This window comes from Acinonyx jubatus, chromosome D4 (genome assembly GCF_027475565.1).
Source record: "Acinonyx jubatus isolate Ajub_Pintada_27869175 chromosome D4, VMU_Ajub_asm_v1.0, whole genome shotgun sequence".
Taxonomy (NCBI): domain Eukaryota; kingdom Metazoa; phylum Chordata; class Mammalia; order Carnivora; family Felidae; genus Acinonyx; species Acinonyx jubatus.
Window position 1 is genome coordinate 33905703 of NC_069391.1, and position 19684 is coordinate 33925386.

Below are 19684 nucleotides of genomic sequence, written 5' to 3' on the forward strand. Positions count from 1 at the left end.
AATTGTGTGGCTGGGACAAAAAAACCCACTGGCCTCCGTTACCTCCTATCCTCTTTCTGACTGCTCTTTCCTTGTCCTTGAACTTAGAGAGAAAGGGGTCTTTGAAAATGTCCATTGTGGAACCACAATGGTATGAGAATCACAGGTCTCTGATTGCTCAACCCTCCTCCAAATCCAAATGCGCATTTACTTTCCTCCTGCCAGAGTGGAAGTTGTGTGAGCACCTGAAGCCTGCCTGGAATCTGAGTCTCCACGCCCTGGTCCCATGACCTGGGTAAGTTAGCTTTCTGGGTCCCGGGCTCTCCATCCCTCCAGGGGGCACCTACCTTCTTGTTGACCTTCTGGGCGGAGGGCTGGGGGAAGCTGGCTGTGTGAGAAGCACAGGGGCTCTGGGGATTTGCTGCTGAGGCCAAAGACTTTGAATTTGGGTGGGGTGACTGGCAGAACTCTTTGCCAGGTTAGAGATGAAACAGAGCTCCCAGCTGGGGCTCAAGCAGACCTTAGGGCCCACGCCCCCAGTTCTGAAAGGGCTCTTCTACCCACCCCCTCTCCTGCTCGGGTCTGATGCTTGGCTCCGACCCTTGGCATCACCTACCTGACTTGCAGACACAGCCTCATCTAACCCCATCTCCACCCGGGGGCTCGGAGCAACTCCAACAGCCAGAGAAGGCCGGAGGCAGCAGGCCTTGCAGGGCCTCTGGGAGCCTTCACTTCTCTGTCCCAGGAACAGAAACATTCTACAACATGGTGGGAAGTTGCAGAGAAGGGCAGAGCCCTTCCTTATCTTCAGAAAGGAACTCTCCCACCACCTGCTGGGCCTTCCACCTTTCCCCCATCTCACTGGCACCTGCTCTGGTCATTGGTTCTCAGAGCTCCTGGAACCAGCAAACTCACCAAGTCACTGCCCCTCAAAGATTCCTCAGGCCTACGGAGAAAAGTCAAAACTCTTTGGCTGGCCCTGCAATCCCCCTCCCTCCACCATTATCCAGCCTAAACCTCCTTCCAAGTTCATCTAACCCCCTACACAAACTGCACTGAGATTCTAGTTACCATCCCCAATTACCTTCTGCACATGAGACTTTGCTCATGGCTTCCAATTGGCCTAAAATTCTTTGTTTTTATTCTTGACTCAGAAAAACGCCAGGGCCCAGTGCATCAATCATCTGCTCTGTGGAGCCTTCCGCCAGTAAGAACCAGTCCTTTCCCTGAGCTCCCTGTCTGGGTCCATTTAGGACATGTGTATCATGCCTGCACTCCCAGCCTGAGTGGGCTGAGCACTGAAGGGCAGAGTCCCTGCCAGGCTCCCGTGGTGGTGGCCAGAACAGGGCCTGGCACCTGACAGGTAACTAAGCCATGTTTACTGAGTTGACGAAAGTAGCTACACCCTCCTTTTGTTCTCACTTTTTAAAGCTGTTCATTCATATAATCCTATGTGACAGTGGTCTCGGATCAAATTACAACAGAATAATCTCACAGCAATAGAGCTGGAAGCTTGCTTATTCCTTGCCTAGAGCACTCGTTTCTCCCAAAGCCCAGGCTTCTGGAGAGCGGGGGTGCAGGGGAGGGAAGAGGAGACCTAAGCCTCTCGCACCAACACTTCCTCCCAGTCCCCTAGAGCAGTCTCATCAGAGGAACCGTCCGTGGCTGCACAAGGGGAAGTCATGAATAGCAAGAGAGATCTGTCATTCTATGGGGCCTGGGACCCAGGGACCCTAGAGTAGGAATCTGGGTTTTCTAGAAATATGACATTTAATTGAATCTGGAGATAAGACGAGGTTATAAGCTCAGGGCAGCTTAGCCCTGAAGGGAACAACCAACTCCATTATTTCATGGCTGGGGGACACTGAGGCCTAGGGAAGGACAGCAACTAGCCCAAGGTCACACGGAGAGAAAGAGCCAGGGCCAGGGCTGGAACTGCGACATCTAACCTCTTGTGTTTCTCCTGCTAACCTACACTCCCCCTACACTAGCTGTGATTACTTGAGGGCTAGTGAAATGGTATAGTAGTGTTCTTTTCTTTATGGATCACTGTTAAACCACAGTTGGACAATGACAGGTTTAAAAAAAAAAGGTGTGAAACATTCCACTATTTTTTTTTTTTTTAATACAGAATGTTTTACAAATGTGTGTGTCATCCTTACTCAGGGGCCATGCTAATCTTCTCTGGGTTATTCCAGTGTTAGTATATATATGTGCTGCTGAAGCAAGCACTGAAATGTTCCATTTTTTCTTGATGTTTATTTACTGAGAGAGAGAGAGAGAGAGAGAGAGAGAGAGAGAGAGAGAGAGAGAACACAAGCAAGGGACAGGCACAGAGAGAGAGGGAGAGAGAATCCCAAGCAGAGTCTGGGCTGTCAGTACAGAGTCCGATGTGGGGCTCAATCTCACAAACCATGAGATCATGACGTGAGCCGAGACCAAGAGTCAGAGGTTTAACCGACTGAGCCACCCAGGCACCCCTGAAATTTTTAGTTAAAAATATATATAAATATATGAAATGGAAAATTCAGTTAATTCAATACTATTCATTATCTACTTTCTCTGGGCTGAACATTGACCTGGGTACTTGGGGGTAAATAGAGGACAAAGGCCCCTGTCTAGTAGGCCACCTGGGAATCCCTTTCTCTGCCCTGCTCGTGGCTTCGAGGTGGCTGGCCAAACCACAAGCTTGATCAGGGAGCCTCCTGCCGCTTGCTACTGTCATCCTGACTGCAGAGGCAAATTCTGAGCATTAAACACACTCCTTAAATGTGCCAAGCATGAAATGCAATGATAAAAACATATTCCACAAGTGAAAGGGGCTCTTCTAGTACTTGATTTCTCTGTTAACTCATTCCATGACACATGTTTCCTACTACCCTAACACAACCAGCTGGATAGAATGGTGGAATTGGCTTTTGCAGACTTCATTACAGTGCCAACCAGGTAGCAGTACCTTGTAGGGCTGGGGCAAGGTTCTCCAGAAGATTGTATCTGGTTTGAAACAGCGTCCAATTATATGGTGCTGTTTCTCCCCTAGCCAGGATTCACGGGTCCAGGAATCAAGGGTAGAAATGGCAGTGACACCCCTTACTATTACCGCTGGTGACCCACTGGCAAAATTTTTTCTTCCTGTTCCTGTGACCCTGTGCTCTTCTGGCCTAGAGGCCTTAGTTCCAAAGGGAGGAATGCTTCCACCAGGAGACACAATAATGATGCCATTGGACTGGAAGTTAAGTCTGCCCCCTGGCCACTCTGGGCTCCTCATGCCACTGAATCAATAAGTGGAGAAGGAGTTTCTGTACTGGCTGGGGTGACTGATGTTGATTAGCAGGGGGGAACTGGACTACTGCCCCACAGCGGAGGTAAGGAAGCGTTTGTCTGCAATACAGAGATTACTTAGGGCCTTCTTACTGTTACCAGGTCCTGTGATTGAAATCAATGGAAAACTACAACAACCCAATCCAAGCAAGGCCGCTAACGGTCCAGACCCTTCAGGAATGAAGGTTTGAGTCATCCAACCAGGCAGAGAATCATGCCCAACTAGGTGCTTGCTAAAGGCAGAGGGAATACAGAAGGGGGAGTGGAAGAAGGTAGTTATAAATACCAGCTACAACCATGTGACCAGTTAGAGAAACAAGGACTAAAATTGTCACGAGTGTTTCCTCCTTATTTTGCTTTGAACGTGCATGTGTTAAGCAAATATCTTTGGTTTTTTTCCCTCTCTTATTCTCTTACAGTGTAACATAAGAGGTATTGATTTTATATTGTCATATTTTAAGTATTGTTATTTTTATACCATAGTACTTAACTTGTGGGATGTCAAGGATGGAATCACTCAAAGACTTTAGCTCCTCTTCTAGGAGGTTGTACATGGAATAATTAGTTGTATCATGTTAGGCAGAATTATGACCTTGTTACTATCTTTATAAGGAGAGAAGTACTATTTAAGGAGAGGTGTATGGAGTTGCAAAGTGTAGATTGTGATAGTTAATTTTATGTGTCAACTTGACAGGGCAATGGGGTGCCCACATATTTGGTTAAACATTTTCCTGGGTATGCATGTAAGGATGTTTCTATATGACAGTAACATTTGAATTAGTAAACTTGCGTAAAACAGATTGCCTTCCCTAATTTGGGTGGGCCCCATCCAATCAGTTGAAGTTCTAAATGGAACAAAAAAAACCCTGACTCTCCCAGGAACAGGAGGGAATTTCCTGTGTCAAGCTGGGTAATTGATTTTTCTCCTGCCTGCAGACTCAAACTCAAACGTGGGCTCTTCCTGATGGATCTTGAGCCTGCCGGCCTTCAGACTGAAACTGTACCATCAACTCTGCTGGTTCTCCAGGCCTTTGGACCCAGGCTGGAACCACATTGCCAGCCCTCCTGGACTTCCAGCTTGGTGCCTGCAGATCTTGGGACTTGTCAGCCTCCATAATTGTGTGAGCCGATTCCTCATAATAAATCTCTTCCTATATGAATATACATCCTATTGATGCTGTCGCTCTAGAAAACCCTAACCAACACACACACACACACACACACACACACACACACACACACAGACACCTGCAAGGGCAGTGTTATTCCAGTGTCATTGTCATCAAAGGAAACAGGAAGTGGTAGCTATAAGAAGTCTGCACCTGTCCCTCCCCACCAGGTGGTAAAGTTTGCTGCCCCTGTACCTGCGATGACTGTCCCCTTTAGTGCCTACTCACATCAGGGTCCAGCTCATCCAGCTCATTTTCCAGGGTCCTGAGTTCTTCCTCTGTTAGGGCTCTGAGGATTTCATCTTCATCCAGGTCACGGTATTTCTCTAGTTCTCTTCTGTATGACATTGTAAGAGAATGTGTGCTTGTCTTCTGAGTTTCTGAGATCTATGACCTGCCAGAAAGAGAAAAATCTTAGGAAGATCATTCTTGGATTTTCTCTCTCAGACCAAATCAATGCTTGTCATTTACACGGTGGCTGGGCATGTTCTATGAATCATCAGGATGATAACTAGTAGAGTGGAATGCTGCACTAAGTTGGATTAATTCTCCAATAAAACTGTGCAAGGTGAAAACCCTGATGGCATGTGAATGAATAAATTGTAACTGGTTGCATTGGCCCGGCCATTAATTCCGAATAAATAGGTGATTGGAAATGGCTTATGAGTGCCTGAAAACTCAACTCTTCCCCAAGCAGTTCAAATACTTTCTGTACAACCCCCCACCCTGCACCTCACGCCCTGATGGAAAACATGAATTCTGGAAGCTCTGCCAAACCTGATTGTGTAAGGGAAGGGGTATCAACTCAACACCTGCTGCATGCAGGTCCTTCACCTGTAGCATCTCAATCGATCCTCACAAAAAGCAGCCAGCAATAACAGTTAACTTTTACTGCCATATCCAAGCCCTACATTAAGCACTTTGCAAGGATTTTTTTTTCTTTTAAAAAATTTTTTATTTCAGAGAGAGAGCGAGTGGGGGAGAAGGGCAGTGGAGGGGAGAGAGAGGTGGAGAGAGGAGGGGAGAGAGAGAGAGAATCTGAAGCATTGAGCCTGACATGGGGCTCGATCCCCAGACCCTGAGATCATGATCTGAGCTGAAATCAGGAGTCGGAGGCTCAACCAACTGAGCCACCCAGGTGCCCCAAGAATTTCCTAATTTAACCTCTCAGGTAGGTATCTGCTGTTCTCCCCATTTTACAGATGAGGACATACAGCTCAGAGAGGTTGAGTGACTCGCACAAATCACACTACCAGGAAGTGCCAGAACCACCATTTGTATCCTGATATGCCTTAAGCCCTCTGTCCTCCTTCTTGGCTAAAACTGATAACAGGACAAGCCTAGCTCCCATATCACCTCCTTTGTAAAGCCTCAGTGTCCCCTCACTGAGCAAAGCTCATCATGGCCCTAGCGCTGGGTCTGTACCTCTCCACTCAGCTCACATCCATCTTCCGTGGCTTCCCCAGGGGCAGGGTCTCAGTTTGCTGCATCCCCCCCTCTCCCCAAGGCCCAAGTCAGGGCCACACAAACAACAGAATGTTTTGTTTTGTTTTATTGAAATGAACCCGATTCCAGTTCTACCTGCCTTTGTTTACGCCATCAGACAGCCCTAAGGAGACCCTCGTCTCTTCTCCTCTTGGAAAATGTCAGCTTGCTGCAGAAGGTGCTAGCGTCTCTGTGTTCAAGCCTGTTCTTACCTGTCCTACGTAAGCTGAGCCGTTAACCCTCTTTTCTGAAGCTGATGGGCTAAAAAGTGAGGCAGGAGCTCGGGGCTTCCTTAGACTCTGCAGAATGGAATATACTACTGTGTCCAGGATTGGTGTTATGGGTTGAATTGTGTGCTCCCCAGTTCATATGTTGAAGTTCTAGCCCCCAGTACGTCCATACGCCAGCACCACACTGCAAGGAAGAATGTGATGTGACTTGGAAATAGAGTCCTTGCAGATATAATTAGTTAAGTTCACATGAGGTCATACTAGAGAAGCGTGAGCTCCCGATGCATCATGACTGGTGTCCTTATGAAAAGTGGAAATTTGGATGGACACACACGCAGGAAGAACACCATGTGAGAGTGAAGATAGAGATCAGGGCGATGCTTCCAATGAACCAAGGACCGCCAAAGGCTGCCAGAGAACCACGAGAAGAGGAGGGAGAGGTCTGCAATGGACCCTCACAGCCTTGGAAGCAACCAACCATGCTGACACCTGGATCTTGGATTTTTAGCCTCCAGAAATTTGAGACAACAAATTTGTGTTGTTTAGGCCACTCAGTTTGTGGGATTTTGTTACAGTAGCCCCAGCAAACAAATACAACCAGTATCTCCTTTGTCACAGCAGTTTTTGTTTTTAGACCCCTATGCAAACACACACACACACACACACACACACGCACGCACATACAGCATGGCTCATCCATGAAATGACTGATGGGATTTTCCAGGATAGAGAGAAATGAAAGCCAGGAAAAGACGACCAATGAACCAATCAAAAGCTGGAATAGTTGTTAACTAAGAACAATTCGTGTACTTAAATGAAAATCAAAGTTCGCTAAGCTGACAGATAAAGCCTCCATTTCAGAAAGGAGAGATGTGTTATTAATGTAAGTTTGTACACATGTGAGCATATTTGTAGGAGAAATATGACAGCTGGCCTGATAAGAAAGGACTTGATTTCCAAATACAGAAAACCCCAATGCCATCCTTTCCTCTAAGAATGGTTTGGATTAGCCTGATGTCTTCCTTTGCCCAGACCCCAATGCAATGTTCAGACCATAAATGGGTCCCCCTTGATTCATTTCTATTTACTTCCAAAGAAAGCACAAGCAGCTGACAATGCTCTGGTATAGATGGAAAAAAAAAAAAAAAAACCTTCGTGAATGTTCTCAGAGAATAACCTAATTTGGCTTTTCTTGAGTGGAGCCAGGAGAGGATCTATGGCTGAAAGGGACCCTAGTGAAGGGTTCAGAGGCTTCCAGAACTAACTCACAGAGACACCTTTGAACTAGCTGCAAAACACGTTTTTTTTTTTGGCTCTCAAACAGATTTTGTGTCATACAAAGTTCCACAGGATTTGAGACCACAGGATTTCTCAGAAATTTTGGTATGCTTCCACACATTGGGTGTCTCCAGGAGAAACAGGTTATAAGCAGAATTTTCCTGGTCTTTGACCATGAAACCATGTGTCTGAGGAACTGCTCCTGGGATTGGGATCCCATGAAACAAAGTTTGGGTAACAGCCCTAGCCTCACCTCTGGGCCACTCAGACTCACGCAAGAAGGGACTTGGGGACAGGATGAGCTGGGACAAGTTTGGGACCCTGGGAGCTTCCCAGTTTGCCAGCTGACCCTTTCCTAGATGATATGCACTCTAATCCTTAGAAAAAAGTCATGGATGGAGCCTGGAGAAGGGATGAGTCAGGACAAGGGAGAGTAGGAAAAGGAGCCATGAAGGAGCCAGAAGAGAGAAGTAGGTGGCGACCATGGGGCCCGCTGAAGAGGGACGGGTTGGGTGGCAGGCCACCTCCAGAGATGCCACCCTGCGGGGTGCAATCATTAACTTTCCTGAAGGAGCCTCCCTCTTAGTGCACACAGGGAAGGGAAGTTGATGTTCCACTTGCACACTCCAAGGTGCTGTTGAATTCAACATCCTTTTTCAGAGGACTTAAAGGCCCTTTCTAATGTCAAGTGTCCTGTGAATATTATGGGGTGATGAGGCATTACATGAAATAAGCTGAGAGGAACAGAGGACTCCTAAGGTAAACCATGAAGCTGTCAGCTTCAAGCCACACTCACCCACTTGGCTCCCAGAAATGGCTTCTCCAAAGCAAGATTCTCCTCCTAATGTCAGTGATGTGGGGAGCTGGAGGTGGGGAAAGGCAGGGTAAGAGGGAGGGGAAAACCACATTCACAGAGCCCACTGTAAGCTCCGCTTTAAAATACGGCTGGAAGAGATGGTATTTCTAGCTGTTAATAAAAGGCTTCCTAATGGATGTCTCCATTTCCTAATAAAAGAGATATTACTGATGGACAAAGGGCTGAGATTCATAAGACTCTGGTTGCAGTCCTAGTTGTGGCGCTAACTCCCCAGGTGACCCTTGCTGAGTTCCTTCCTCCCTTCCTCTGGGTCTCTGTTTGCTCATCTGTAAAATGAGCATAAGCGGACTGCAGACTGGGAAATTCTGCTGGTAACCTATCCCTCTTGGAGACATCCAAACATTGGATCAGATGGGCGGTCTTTAAACTGTGTTCAGGGAGAGCTCAGGCTCCTCCAGGGCCCCTGCCGGGGGTTAAGTAGGAAAGGCTAAGTGAGGGGGCTCACCCTGGTTTTGCCTGATTTATTTGGGGCTCCATATCAGACTTCCCTTAAAGAAGGGATTCAGCTACTAAAATAAAAAGTTGACCATCACTCTGTACAGTGAGAGGGTAACCGTACTCGTTCACTCCACAGGGTGTGAGGATTAAGCGGACACAAGCAGAGAAGGTGCAAAGTCTGGGACTGCTGTGTGGTCAATGCAGGCTCAGCATACTAGTCATTAGTATGAGGCTGCTGTCCCTGCCGCTCCTGCCGGGGTCACCTTCCCATCCCCCTCCTGCTCCCCCATGCACAGTCATCAGACTGTAACTCCCCTAAGATAATGACATATGTCTTGTCTTAATGTCCCGATTGCCTAGCCCTGTGCCCGGTAAGTGTGCTAGTAGAGAATGAGCCCATCTGGGTTTGGGTCTAGTGCCCTTGGGCCTTTGGGCAAGTCCCTTCTCTTCTTGGATCCTTTGTTTTCCCATCTTTAAAACGGAAAGATGGGACCAGGTCTCAGAGGACTGGGAACCCAAGAGGGGAGGGGCCGGCAGGAAGGGGGGTGATGAAGCCCCCAGAATGGCCCACCTGAAGCACCTCTGTTACCTGTTTTATAAATTGAATCCTCAGTAGGAGTCAGTGAGAAAAATAAAAGGGCAGCTCAATAAACTTAAAACACATTGAAAAAATTCTTCCAAATCTAGTGCATATATTACTCTGGCAGCACATCTGGCCACCCTGCTTCTCAACGGCAGAAGCCTTAAACCACTGCTCCACATGAAAAAATAGAATTTACAAGCTGTGCCAGGAAATACAACTAAGCAGGTTGGAGAGTAGAAAAATAGTGGGTCAAGGGCTGAGGCCATCCATCAGGAAGCGTCAGAAATGAATGCTCTGAGGCGGGGAAGTTCCTGGAGTACCAAATGCACTTTTAAATCTTTCATGGGAAGTGGGTCCAGTCACTTCTGCTAATGGCTTTTCCAGCATCCGTCCCCGTGGGAAAACTCTGGAAAGAGGCGCTGGCGCAGGATCTTGATTTATGGACTGCACTTCCCTGAGGTCAGGAGGGCGGGGCCTCAAGTTCAGAGGAATATTTTCCAGTTATACCGTCTTCTTGTTCCAGCCACAGTGAACATCTTGATGATTGGTGAAGAAAGGGTGATTTACAAAGTTGAGTCTTCACACCCCATCTTTTCATGTCCTTCTCTTTTGGAAGACACTTTGATCAAAGAGATTTTAAGCCACTATCCCTCATCACTGAAGCCTGCACCTCTCTCTCCCCTTGGCCTCAGGGACACAAGCACCTGAGAGGTCCCCTGTTCCTCTTGAGAGAGCTGATTCCACTGCTCTCCTTCATGAGGCACTCTGGGGCAGCCATGCTTTATATCATGTGACACCTCCCCTCAGCTGATTGGACAAAGTGGGTGCCTGTCTCAAGGGCAACAAACTGATTGGCTAGTCAATGACTCATGAGGTGGGTTGGAACAAAAAAGAAGAAGATGAGTTGGGTGAATGAGCTTTTATTTCCTGTCATTTGTATTAATTCCTGGCATTGTCTTAACAAAGTACCACAAACTGACTGGCTTAAATAACAGAAATGTTTATCTCCCTGTTCTGAAGGCTAAAAATTCAAAATCTAGGTGTTGGCAGGGATGGCTCCTTCTGAAGGCTCTGTGGGAGTATCCATTCCATGTCTCTCCCCTAGCTCTGGGAGCCTCAGGCATTCCTAGCCTTGAGGACGGTCTCCCTGTTCTGTACATGTCTGTGTCCACATGTTCCCTTGATATGAGAACACCAATCATATTGGATTCGGACCTGCCCTCATGTCCTTATGTCAACTTGATCATCAGCAAAGACCCTATTTCCAAATAATGTCCTATTCACAGGTGTGAGTTTTGGGAGGATACAATCCAAGCCACAACAGCACTCAACTGGGACATAAGGAGAAAGTGAGGCAGGTGGCAGGGGAAGCTGCGGGTGAGGAGAGGACACCACCATGAGCACATGGAAGCTGAGGCCATGAGGGAAGAGACATTTGGGGGAGTAAGAGTCCTCAGAGGAGGGTGAATTCACAGGGCTGAGAGAGAGGTGGAGAATGCCGTGTCCCCAAAAGTGCCCGGCTCCCTCAGGCCTGGATTGCTGTAGCTCATGCTGGATTCCCATGAGACCCACCCCCCCGCCCCGATCCTCCCACAATCCTTTGGAGGACCACCCTCTCTCCCACACACCCCCTCACTGCACTCAGGCGTCTTGAATGAACCCTTCTTCTTGTAGTTGCACAAGAGCAAGAGCTCAGACTCTACTCTCAGTTTCCCTCCTTCCTCTGTGCCCCTGCTTCTCAGCCTCCCTGATGAGGCCTTCTCCTCGGCCCACCCGTCCCGGGGGTTCTGCCTTCTTCTCACGTCTCACGCTTCCCCTGGGGCTTCTCATCTTCTCCCGTGTGGGGTCGGTTACCAGCGATAAGCTGATGACTCTCAGCCAGTCTCTGCAGCCCAGGCTCCTGCCAGGCACTTCTGGAGTCCCCCTGCCTCACCACCACCACCCTCTCCTCTCCTGGGGGACCACACCTGCACCTGCGCAGCCTGTCAGTCACCCAGGCCAGCTGGCGGGGGTGGGGGGGGCCAGCCTGCACACTCCCTTCCCACTCCCCTCACTCTGGGAAGTCCCCATGCCTGCCGGCCTCTCCCTTTTCCTCTCTTATTTTTTACACATTACATTTTTTTTGAAATTGCGATAAAATGCACATAACATAAAACGTGTTAACCATAATAGGTTACCATTTTAACCTATTTCAAGTAAACAGTTAAGCACAGCCACACTGTGCACCATCACCACCGTCCAGCTCCAGAACACGCGCATCTTCCCAAACTGAAACTGTCCCCATTAAGCACAAACTCGTCATTCTGCCCTCCGGTCCACCCCAGGCCCTGGCAGCCGCCACCCTATTTCTGTCCTGAGGAATGTGACTACTCCAGGTACTTCACCCAATTGGAGTCATACTCTAGTTGTCCTTTGTGACTAGAAGCCTACCTCTCTCACATCCTGTCTGTCCCCTCTCTCCCTTCCTATGGGGCTTGCCTTTTTAAAATCTATGCTATCACCACGGCCCCCCAAGCCTGTCTCCCTGCCTCAGTTCCCCTACTTTTCCGTCCACACCCAACTCAGCCTCTAAATGATCTTTATGAAAAGCAGATGTGATGCTGCTCCTGAGCTGAAAGCCACCTTCAGTAGCCCCCATTATGATGACAGATAGCAAACTCTGGCCTGGAGTTCGAGGCCATGGGAGAGCTGGTGGCCTGTGGGCCTCCTCCGCTTTTGATCCAGCCCAGGCCTTCCCTTTCTGGCTCTACCAGACCACTCACCCCAGGCACCCCTGACATTTCAGGCCTCCGGGATGTCCTCTCAGCCTGGAGTAGCCTCTCCCGGCCTCCACACTCTTGGAAGCCCTGCTAAGTCCTGGAGGCACAGCCTCTCCAGAGAGCAAAGCATCCCCCCCACCTCATTACTAGAGTAGCTGGCCTCTCCCTGCACTGAGGAAGCAGTGCCGCCCTGCCTAGCGGGGAACTCTGTGCTCCCACACCCCTCAACTCCCCCCCCCCACGCCCCCTGCTGGCCGGGACCTGGGTGGGGGGAGGAGCACTCTCTGACCAGCTCTGCATCTCAGCATGCAGCTGTGACCCGGCTCAGGGTGAGGGTGCCATCAGTGCAGGTCAGTCAGGGATACAGGCCTGGGGACAAGCGAATTCCATCCCAGGCCAGTGACCCACAAGGGGAGAAAGCCAACCAACCCTCAATCGGTGCGGGGTGGGGACTGCCAGGTAGGGTGTGGTGGGGTCGACCAGCAGGTAATGGAAGCTGTGGGGGGTTTAATTTCTTCAATGGTTAGGTTTAAAAGAGGGTCGTAGAATGGGATGCAATAATCACGCCAATAACCACGCAATACGCAGAGACCTTTGCAGCTCATTAAAACCTCAGCCACTTCATGCCTGCAGTTCTGTGTCCCCTGCAGGGCAAGAAGTGAGTGCCTTGGGGCATGCTGTCACCTGTGATGAGATCCAGTCAGAGAGCAGCCTCTGAGGCCCACATCCCCTGCCATCTTGCTTCCCCAGGGAGTGCCTGCATGACGCCTAACCTTTCACCCTGCCCTGCCGCAAGATCCTCCCAGGCAGGACTGGCTCCCGAATTTGCTGGGTCTGGGTCCGGTGTAAAATAAGACTGTAAGGTCCTCTGTTCAAAATCAGGGAAAAAGTGCCATTAAAGGTACCAAGATACAAAGCTTTGTTTTTTTCTCATAGCTTCGCTTTTGATCTGTCATAGTGTTTTCTTACTTATTATTCAATGTCTTGATCACACAGGTGCCCGTGTGCTGTGACACAAAAAGTGGGCACACCAAGTCCACTAGCTGCCAATTCCCTCCCCCGCCCGAAGCAGGACACACACACCCTGCCCTGATGAGGGGCCAGACAGTTGAGCCAGGCATCTCCCCTTCCCACAGTTGGGCCGCTGCCCCAACACACAGAAATGGGCTATCTGAGGGCATCCGACCTCTGTGTTGGGACACTAGGTGCCTGGACCCAGGGTGGACAAGAGCCTTGTCCTGCAGAATTGCCAGCTGAAGGCACTAGAGATCCCCAGTGGTAGCTGGGCAGGGGGAGTAGGGGGAGGCTGGCGGGATCTGGGGGCACCAGGAGGTGAGGCAGCTGGAGTCTAAGAACCTGTCCCCAGGAAGCAGAGAGGCAGCAGGAGGTGGGACCTCGTGTGGGCCAAGGCTCCAAGCCCTGGTGTATGCTCTGTTGGCCATGGGACTTCACGTAAAAATCCAAATCCAAAGATAAATTTAAGAATTTCAAGAGAGTAACTGCATAGCCTACAACCTGTTCCCAGCCCGCTTCCCAGGACACACACCCTTAAGGCCCCAGGGCCAGACTTGGCCTTGTCTTCCCTGGGCCGGGCCTTTCCTTCCTCCTTAGTAGCTTCCAACCCATGAGAATCTCCAGCCCCTGAGGTCCACAGGAAGCTGGGGCCACTGTACAATGGCAGAAGGAGCATCTGGATGGGAGTCAGGGGATCTGGTTACAAGTCCTATTGGTTGAGGACTTGCAGTGTGACCTTAGGCAAGCTGCTATACCTCTCTGGAGCTGAGTTTCTACAACCCAATTCACTTATTTACTGAGAACCTAGTATGGTCAGGACATGGTGCCCCTTTGTGGCACAGACAGAAATTGTTATTTCCTGGCCCTCAAGAAAATTATCATTAAGTTGGGACGATAACACTCACACAGAAATTCCTGGGGTGGTGTCACACACATGGTCTCTTCCTCCACCACCAGGGGCTACAAGCTAGGCCATGAGCCCCGCTTTACAGATGAGGCCTCCTCTCTGGTCAGTCTGGTGAAAGGCAAAGCTTGGACTACAGGTCATGCAGACTAAAACCCCTGCCTTGCTCTGAGATTCACGGATTTGTTTTTAAAGTGAAGGTACAACATTCACCTCACAAGGGGTGCTACACAGAGGAAATGAGATAAAGGATGATGCAGTTCAGATTCCTGGTTTCCTTCCCCTCTTCCCAGTCCCACAATGCCTGGGGCCCAGCAAGCCAACCCCATAAGCACTAGGTCGGTGGACATAGCTGAGCAGCCACGAGAAAGACTTGGTGGTTCTCAAATGACTGTTGACCCAGGGTAAGTCAACAGTGTGGGGCCTCCCAAATCATGGTGGGATCTCAGTTGCATTAATCAAAGGACAGTGACCAAAGCAAGGCAATGGTGGTTTTGCTTGGCCTCCTGTGGGAACTCAGCTCTGGGCCCCCACTCTTCCACTTGGGGGGGGGGTACTTTTTTCTTTTTTTCTTAAGGCATTGGTTTTATATACAGTCAAGTGTATAAGTCTTGAGAGTATAGCTCCCTGAATTTTCCACGTCTACACCTGTGTAAACACCACTCAGATGAAGACACAGGACATTTCCAGCACACGAGAATGCTCTTATATTTCCTCCCATCCATCTCCCTCAAAGGTAACTACTACTGTGACTTTTACAACCACAGATTAGCTTTAACTGCTTTTGAACATCATGTAAATGAAAACCCACAGTGAGTATGTTCTTGTGTCTGTCTTCTTCTTCTTCATTTTTTTTTTTTTTTTTTGGTCTATTTATTTTTTGAGAGACAGAGAGCAGGGGAGGGGCAAAGAGAGAGGGAGAGAGAGAATCCCTAGCAGGCTCCACACTGTCAGCACAGAGCCCAATGCAGGGCTCGATCTCACAAACCGTGAGATCAAGACCTGAGCTGAAACCAAGAGCCTGACGCTTAACCAACTGAGCCACCCCGGGTGGCAGTGTCTGGCTTCTTTCACTCAACATTTCATCTGTGAGATTCATCTGTGTTGTGTTTTAGCAGCAGTTCATTCTTTTCCACTGATGGAGACAGTATTCCGTTAAATAAACTATATAATTTATTTATCTACTCTACTGCTAATGAACATTTAAATTATTTCTAGTATTTGGTAACTATAAATAGGGCTACAAATGTCTTCAGTAGAAACAATCTCTTATTTCTCTTGGGTACATCCCTGGCGTAGAATTGCTAGCTCACGGAGTAAGAGTACATTTAGTTTCAGTAGACATTGTCAAACTGTTTCTCCCAAAGTGATTGCACAATTTTACATTTCCACAATTGATGTATGAGAGTTCCAGTTGCTCTGCAAACTCGTCATCTCTTGCTATGGTCAGTACTTTTCATTTTAGCCACGGTGGTGGGTGGTAGTCGTACCTCATTGTGCACTTCCCTGATCGCTAATGATGCTGAGTACATTTCATGCGTTTATTGGCCATGTGAGTGACCTCTTTTGTGAACTGGACCTTCTCTCACGAGTGGCGGTAAGTCCAGAGAAGGGGAGCAGGGGGACCATGTGAGGAACAGTTGAAGGACCCTGACACGGGTCATACTCTTCAAACCTGCAGGGCACTGACAGGGAAGGAGCAACAGATGTGGTCTGTGGGTCCCCAGCAGGCAGAAGACACAGATTACCGAGATGACCAGGACGTGGATTTACAGTCTGCGTAAGGAACTTTCTAACAGTAAAAAAATGCACAAAGATACTCTGGGCTGATTCTGGAGCTGGTGGGGAGGGTTACAACAGGCACGTGAGCAGGGATGACACGGTCCCAGATGAGGCCTTCCAGAGACGGCTGAGATCCCGATTGATGGTGGTGGTTGGGGGAGTTGAAAGATGAGATTTAAGGCTTGATTCTATTATGAAAGATGCTCGGGGCCATTGGGTGGGGAGGATGGGGACTCAGAGACCAGCTATCTTTAAAAGACTTGTTTTTTTGGCCTGTTTGCTTTTATTTTCCCCAGCTGATCTCATCCTCTTAGTCATACAGGAAAGCACCTGCTGAAAAAGCAGGGAAACTAAACACAGTGTTTGACTTTGCCTCTTTCTGCAGTTGCTACGAGCCCTGTCCCAGGACACAGTGGGCTTCAAAGGTCTACATGTCAGTCAAAATTGGCCAATGGTTTGAACTAGAAAGGCCACGTGCATGTGTGTGCATGCACCAGGGTGCATTTCATTTTGCGTCTCTTGAGGTCATCAGTGTCTGAGTCACCTCACAAATCACTGTAAGCAACAGGGTTCCAGGAAAGGGCTCTGACACCATCTCCCGACCACAGTCGGCTTACAGACCATGTCATAGTCTGCTCGGTGGATCCTTCTCCCCACCTCGCTGCAATGCCCCTGGTTTGAGCCACCGTGAGTTCTCACCGGGCCCAGCCTCTTCCAGGTCATCTTTCTCCCGGTTGGAAAGGATCAGGCAAGACAAATACCTTCATACAAATGGGAGAGGCCACCAGGAACATCGTCTTACTGCACCCTCTGCCCCCAAGACTGGAAGCTACTTGAGGGCAAGCCTGTCTCTCCCCCACCATCCAACAGGAAGCCTGCACCTCTCAGGTGCTGACGGCAGGTTTGTTAAGTAAATGAGTGAATGCCTAGCATTATTACTGGCTTTGACAGCCAGAAAGCAAAAGCACTGGTAGAATAAAAATTAGAAGCCTGTGGACTTCACTCCTCTCCTCATTCTCCATTTTACAAACACAGCTTGTCACCTTGCCTCACAGCAGGTGTTAACGTAAGCTTATGAAGCTCATCTTTGTATTTACTGAAAAACCAATATGAAAATTAGCATGAACAACGCCAAAAGGCAAATGGGGGAATTATTTGCTGCACATTGAACGAAGGGATAATTTATTTAGCAGAGTCTTACCAAAACACTAAACCAAACCAGAAACAAACACAAAACCAGTCCAGTGAAAATGCAGAATGAGGAAAGGAACAGGCAATTCACATAAAAATATGAATGGCTAAAAAGCTCACTCATAATCATGTAAAGGTAAATTGAGAAGCGAGCCATCAGTTCTCATCTATCACACCAACAAAGATGCAAAGGCCTGAGAATTCCCAGTGTTCACAAGACGTGGGGGAGACGGGCACTGTCGCATACAACAGAAGCACACATTGGTTTACCCTCCTTCAAGGCAAGTTAAGCCCTATCTACCCAACTGCACATGCCCTTTGACTCAGCAAGTCCACTTCTAGGAACTCATCCCACTCGTTGACTCCCTGACTTGTACAAAGATACATGTACAAACCATCTGATTATTATCTGTATTAGCAAAACACTGGGAACCACATGAAAGTTCATCCATGGGGCATCGGCTACACAAGTTCTAATGCAGACAAACAGTGGAATGCTGTTAACCCACCCTCGGGGCTATTACTGCCCGCTACGTCACTGTACCTTATAATAGCAAGTGCTATTCTGTACATACTGCATAACGGGTGCGGTGATAAGCTCTTTATATAGATCATGTCGTGCAGTCTTAATAACTGTGAAGCAGGTACTTTTTAATCCCTGTTTTACAGATGAAGAAATGAAACTGCAGTAATCTGGCTGTATTAATTTCCCAGGGCTGCCATACAAATGACCACAAACTGGATGGCTTAAAACAGCATAAATTTACTCTGTTGCAACTCAGGATGTCAAAAATTGGGAATCAAGTGTCAGCAGGGCTGGTTCCTTTTGGAGGCTTGGAAGGAGAATCTGTTGTCCCATGCCTCTCTCCTAGCTTCTGGTGATGCCAATATCCCTTGGCATTCCTAGGCATGTACCTACATCACTGACTCTGCCATCACAGACCCTCCTTCCCTGTGTATGTCCACTCCTCATCTTATGAAGACACCAGTCATTGGATTTAGCGCCCACCCTAACCCAGTAAGGCCTCATCTTAACTAAATACATCTGCAAGGACCCTATTTCCATATAAGGTCACATTCTGAGGTTCCAGGTGGATGTGATTTTGAGGGGACACTATGTAACTTAATACAGTGACCAAGGGCACAGAGCTAGTAAGTAGTAGAGCCCGGATTTGAATCCAGACAAGATTCAATTGGACTATATTCATCATCACTACTCCATGCTGCTTTCCCATAATAGCTCACACTTGTGTAATGCTAACAATATCCCAGGTACTGTCTTAAATGTTCACATATAATAACTAATTTAGTCCCCACAACAACTCCCTTTACAAAAAGAGAAACTGAGGTACAGAGCATTTAAAATTACCCGAATTTACATAGCCAGTAACAGGCAGAGCTTTGATTTGAGCCTAGGGAGGGGGTCTCCAGAGTCTATGTGGTTTTTTTTAAGTTTATGTATTTACTTTGAGAAACAGAGAGCGAGAGAGAGGCAGAGAGAGGGAGGGAAAGCATCCTAAGCAGGCTCTGCATTGTCAACACAGAGCCTGATGCAGGGCTTGAACTCATGAACTGTGAGATCATGACCTGAGCTGAAATCAAGAGTTGGATGCTTAACAGACTCAGCTACCCAGGTGCCCCCAGACTCCATGTTCGTAAGCACTATGCTAAACTGCCTTCCACTGAGTATTCCAATGTGACATACACTCTGAGAAGACATACACTCTCAGAAGACCCCATTCTCTCTCCTGAAAGGCTGGCGTTCTTTTCATCAGACACCAACCGTCCCCCAGTTCATCTCGTCTCCCTTCCCCCTTGGCTGTCGTGATTCATCCCAGAGCTGACTTGGGTGTTCACAAACAGTTGCCATCTCAGCCAAGATGCTGGCTGAATTTCCTCTCCTTATTCTGTGTTGGGCATTCTTAACCTGGGCTTCCAAGTGGCCTTCAAGGGAACCCAGCGGCTCGCTGAGGTGACAGGCAAACTACAGGGCACGAGTGCATTCGTTCTGCTGGAACAAGGCCCTTGGGTCCCATCAGATTCTCAGCGTTTCACGATCCTGATTTTCAAGCCTGCCCTGTCTTTTTAAAACTTCTGTTCTTACCAGTTATGTTGCCTGTGCAGGTTTATTTTAAGCCATCTCAACCCTTTTAATGGTGTAAATGGAATGCAGTAGAAAACCATAAACAAATGCATACGATGTTGTCATCCAATCTGACTTTTTAAATCTTCCTGGGTTTGCAAGGAAGGAGTCCTTCTTCAGGGCTCCCCTCACCCTTATCTTCTGAGTAGTTTTTTTTTTAAATTTTTTAATGTTTATTTATTTTTGAGAAAGAGAGACAGAGTGCGAATGAGGGAGGGGCAGAGAGAGAGGGAGACACAGAATCGGAAGCAGGCTCCAGGCTCTGAGCTCTCAGCACAGAGCCTGACTTGGGGCTCGAACTCACAAACCGAGACGTCATGACCTACACCAAAGTTGGACACTTAACCAACTGAGCCACCCAGGCACCCTTCTTCTGAGTGGTTTTCAGGGTGGCATCTGGGTCCCCACTGCAGCACCTGGAGCACTCACCCTGTGCTCACAGATACCACACCTGTAAGCAGTGCGCCCTGAAAAGGCAAGGGGACACAGGAGTCTGAGAAGAGGTTCCAGGCTGGCCGAGAGCTGGGCAGT

The 19684-nt window shown here is 48.4% G+C and overlaps 1 protein-coding gene and 1 non-coding gene across 3 annotated transcripts in view; both read right to left on the reverse strand.

Annotated features, from left to right (window-relative positions):
- Positions 1 to 19684, reverse strand: part of TMOD1 (tropomodulin 1) — an 86583-nt gene that overhangs the window by 60903 nt on the left and 5996 nt on the right. Inside the window, exons 1-2 of one of the 2 annotated variants that reach the window (XM_027039499.2) lie at positions 6167 to 6320; positions 4698 to 4863 (exon numbers count right to left, since the gene is read on the reverse strand). In XM_027039499.2, coding sequence (XP_026895300.1) covers positions 4698 to 4817 — 120 coding nt within the window. In that variant the 5' untranslated portion in view covers positions 4818 to 4863; positions 6167 to 6320. Of the gene's footprint in view, positions 1 to 4697; positions 4864 to 6166; positions 6321 to 19684 lie in introns of those variants that run through there. The other variant, XM_027039498.2, reaches the window with a different exon arrangement.
- On the reverse strand, positions 2101 to 2211 carry LOC113593714 (U6 spliceosomal RNA). The gene has a single exon (XR_003414023.1). It is a non-coding gene; the product is annotated as a U6 spliceosomal RNA (small nuclear RNA).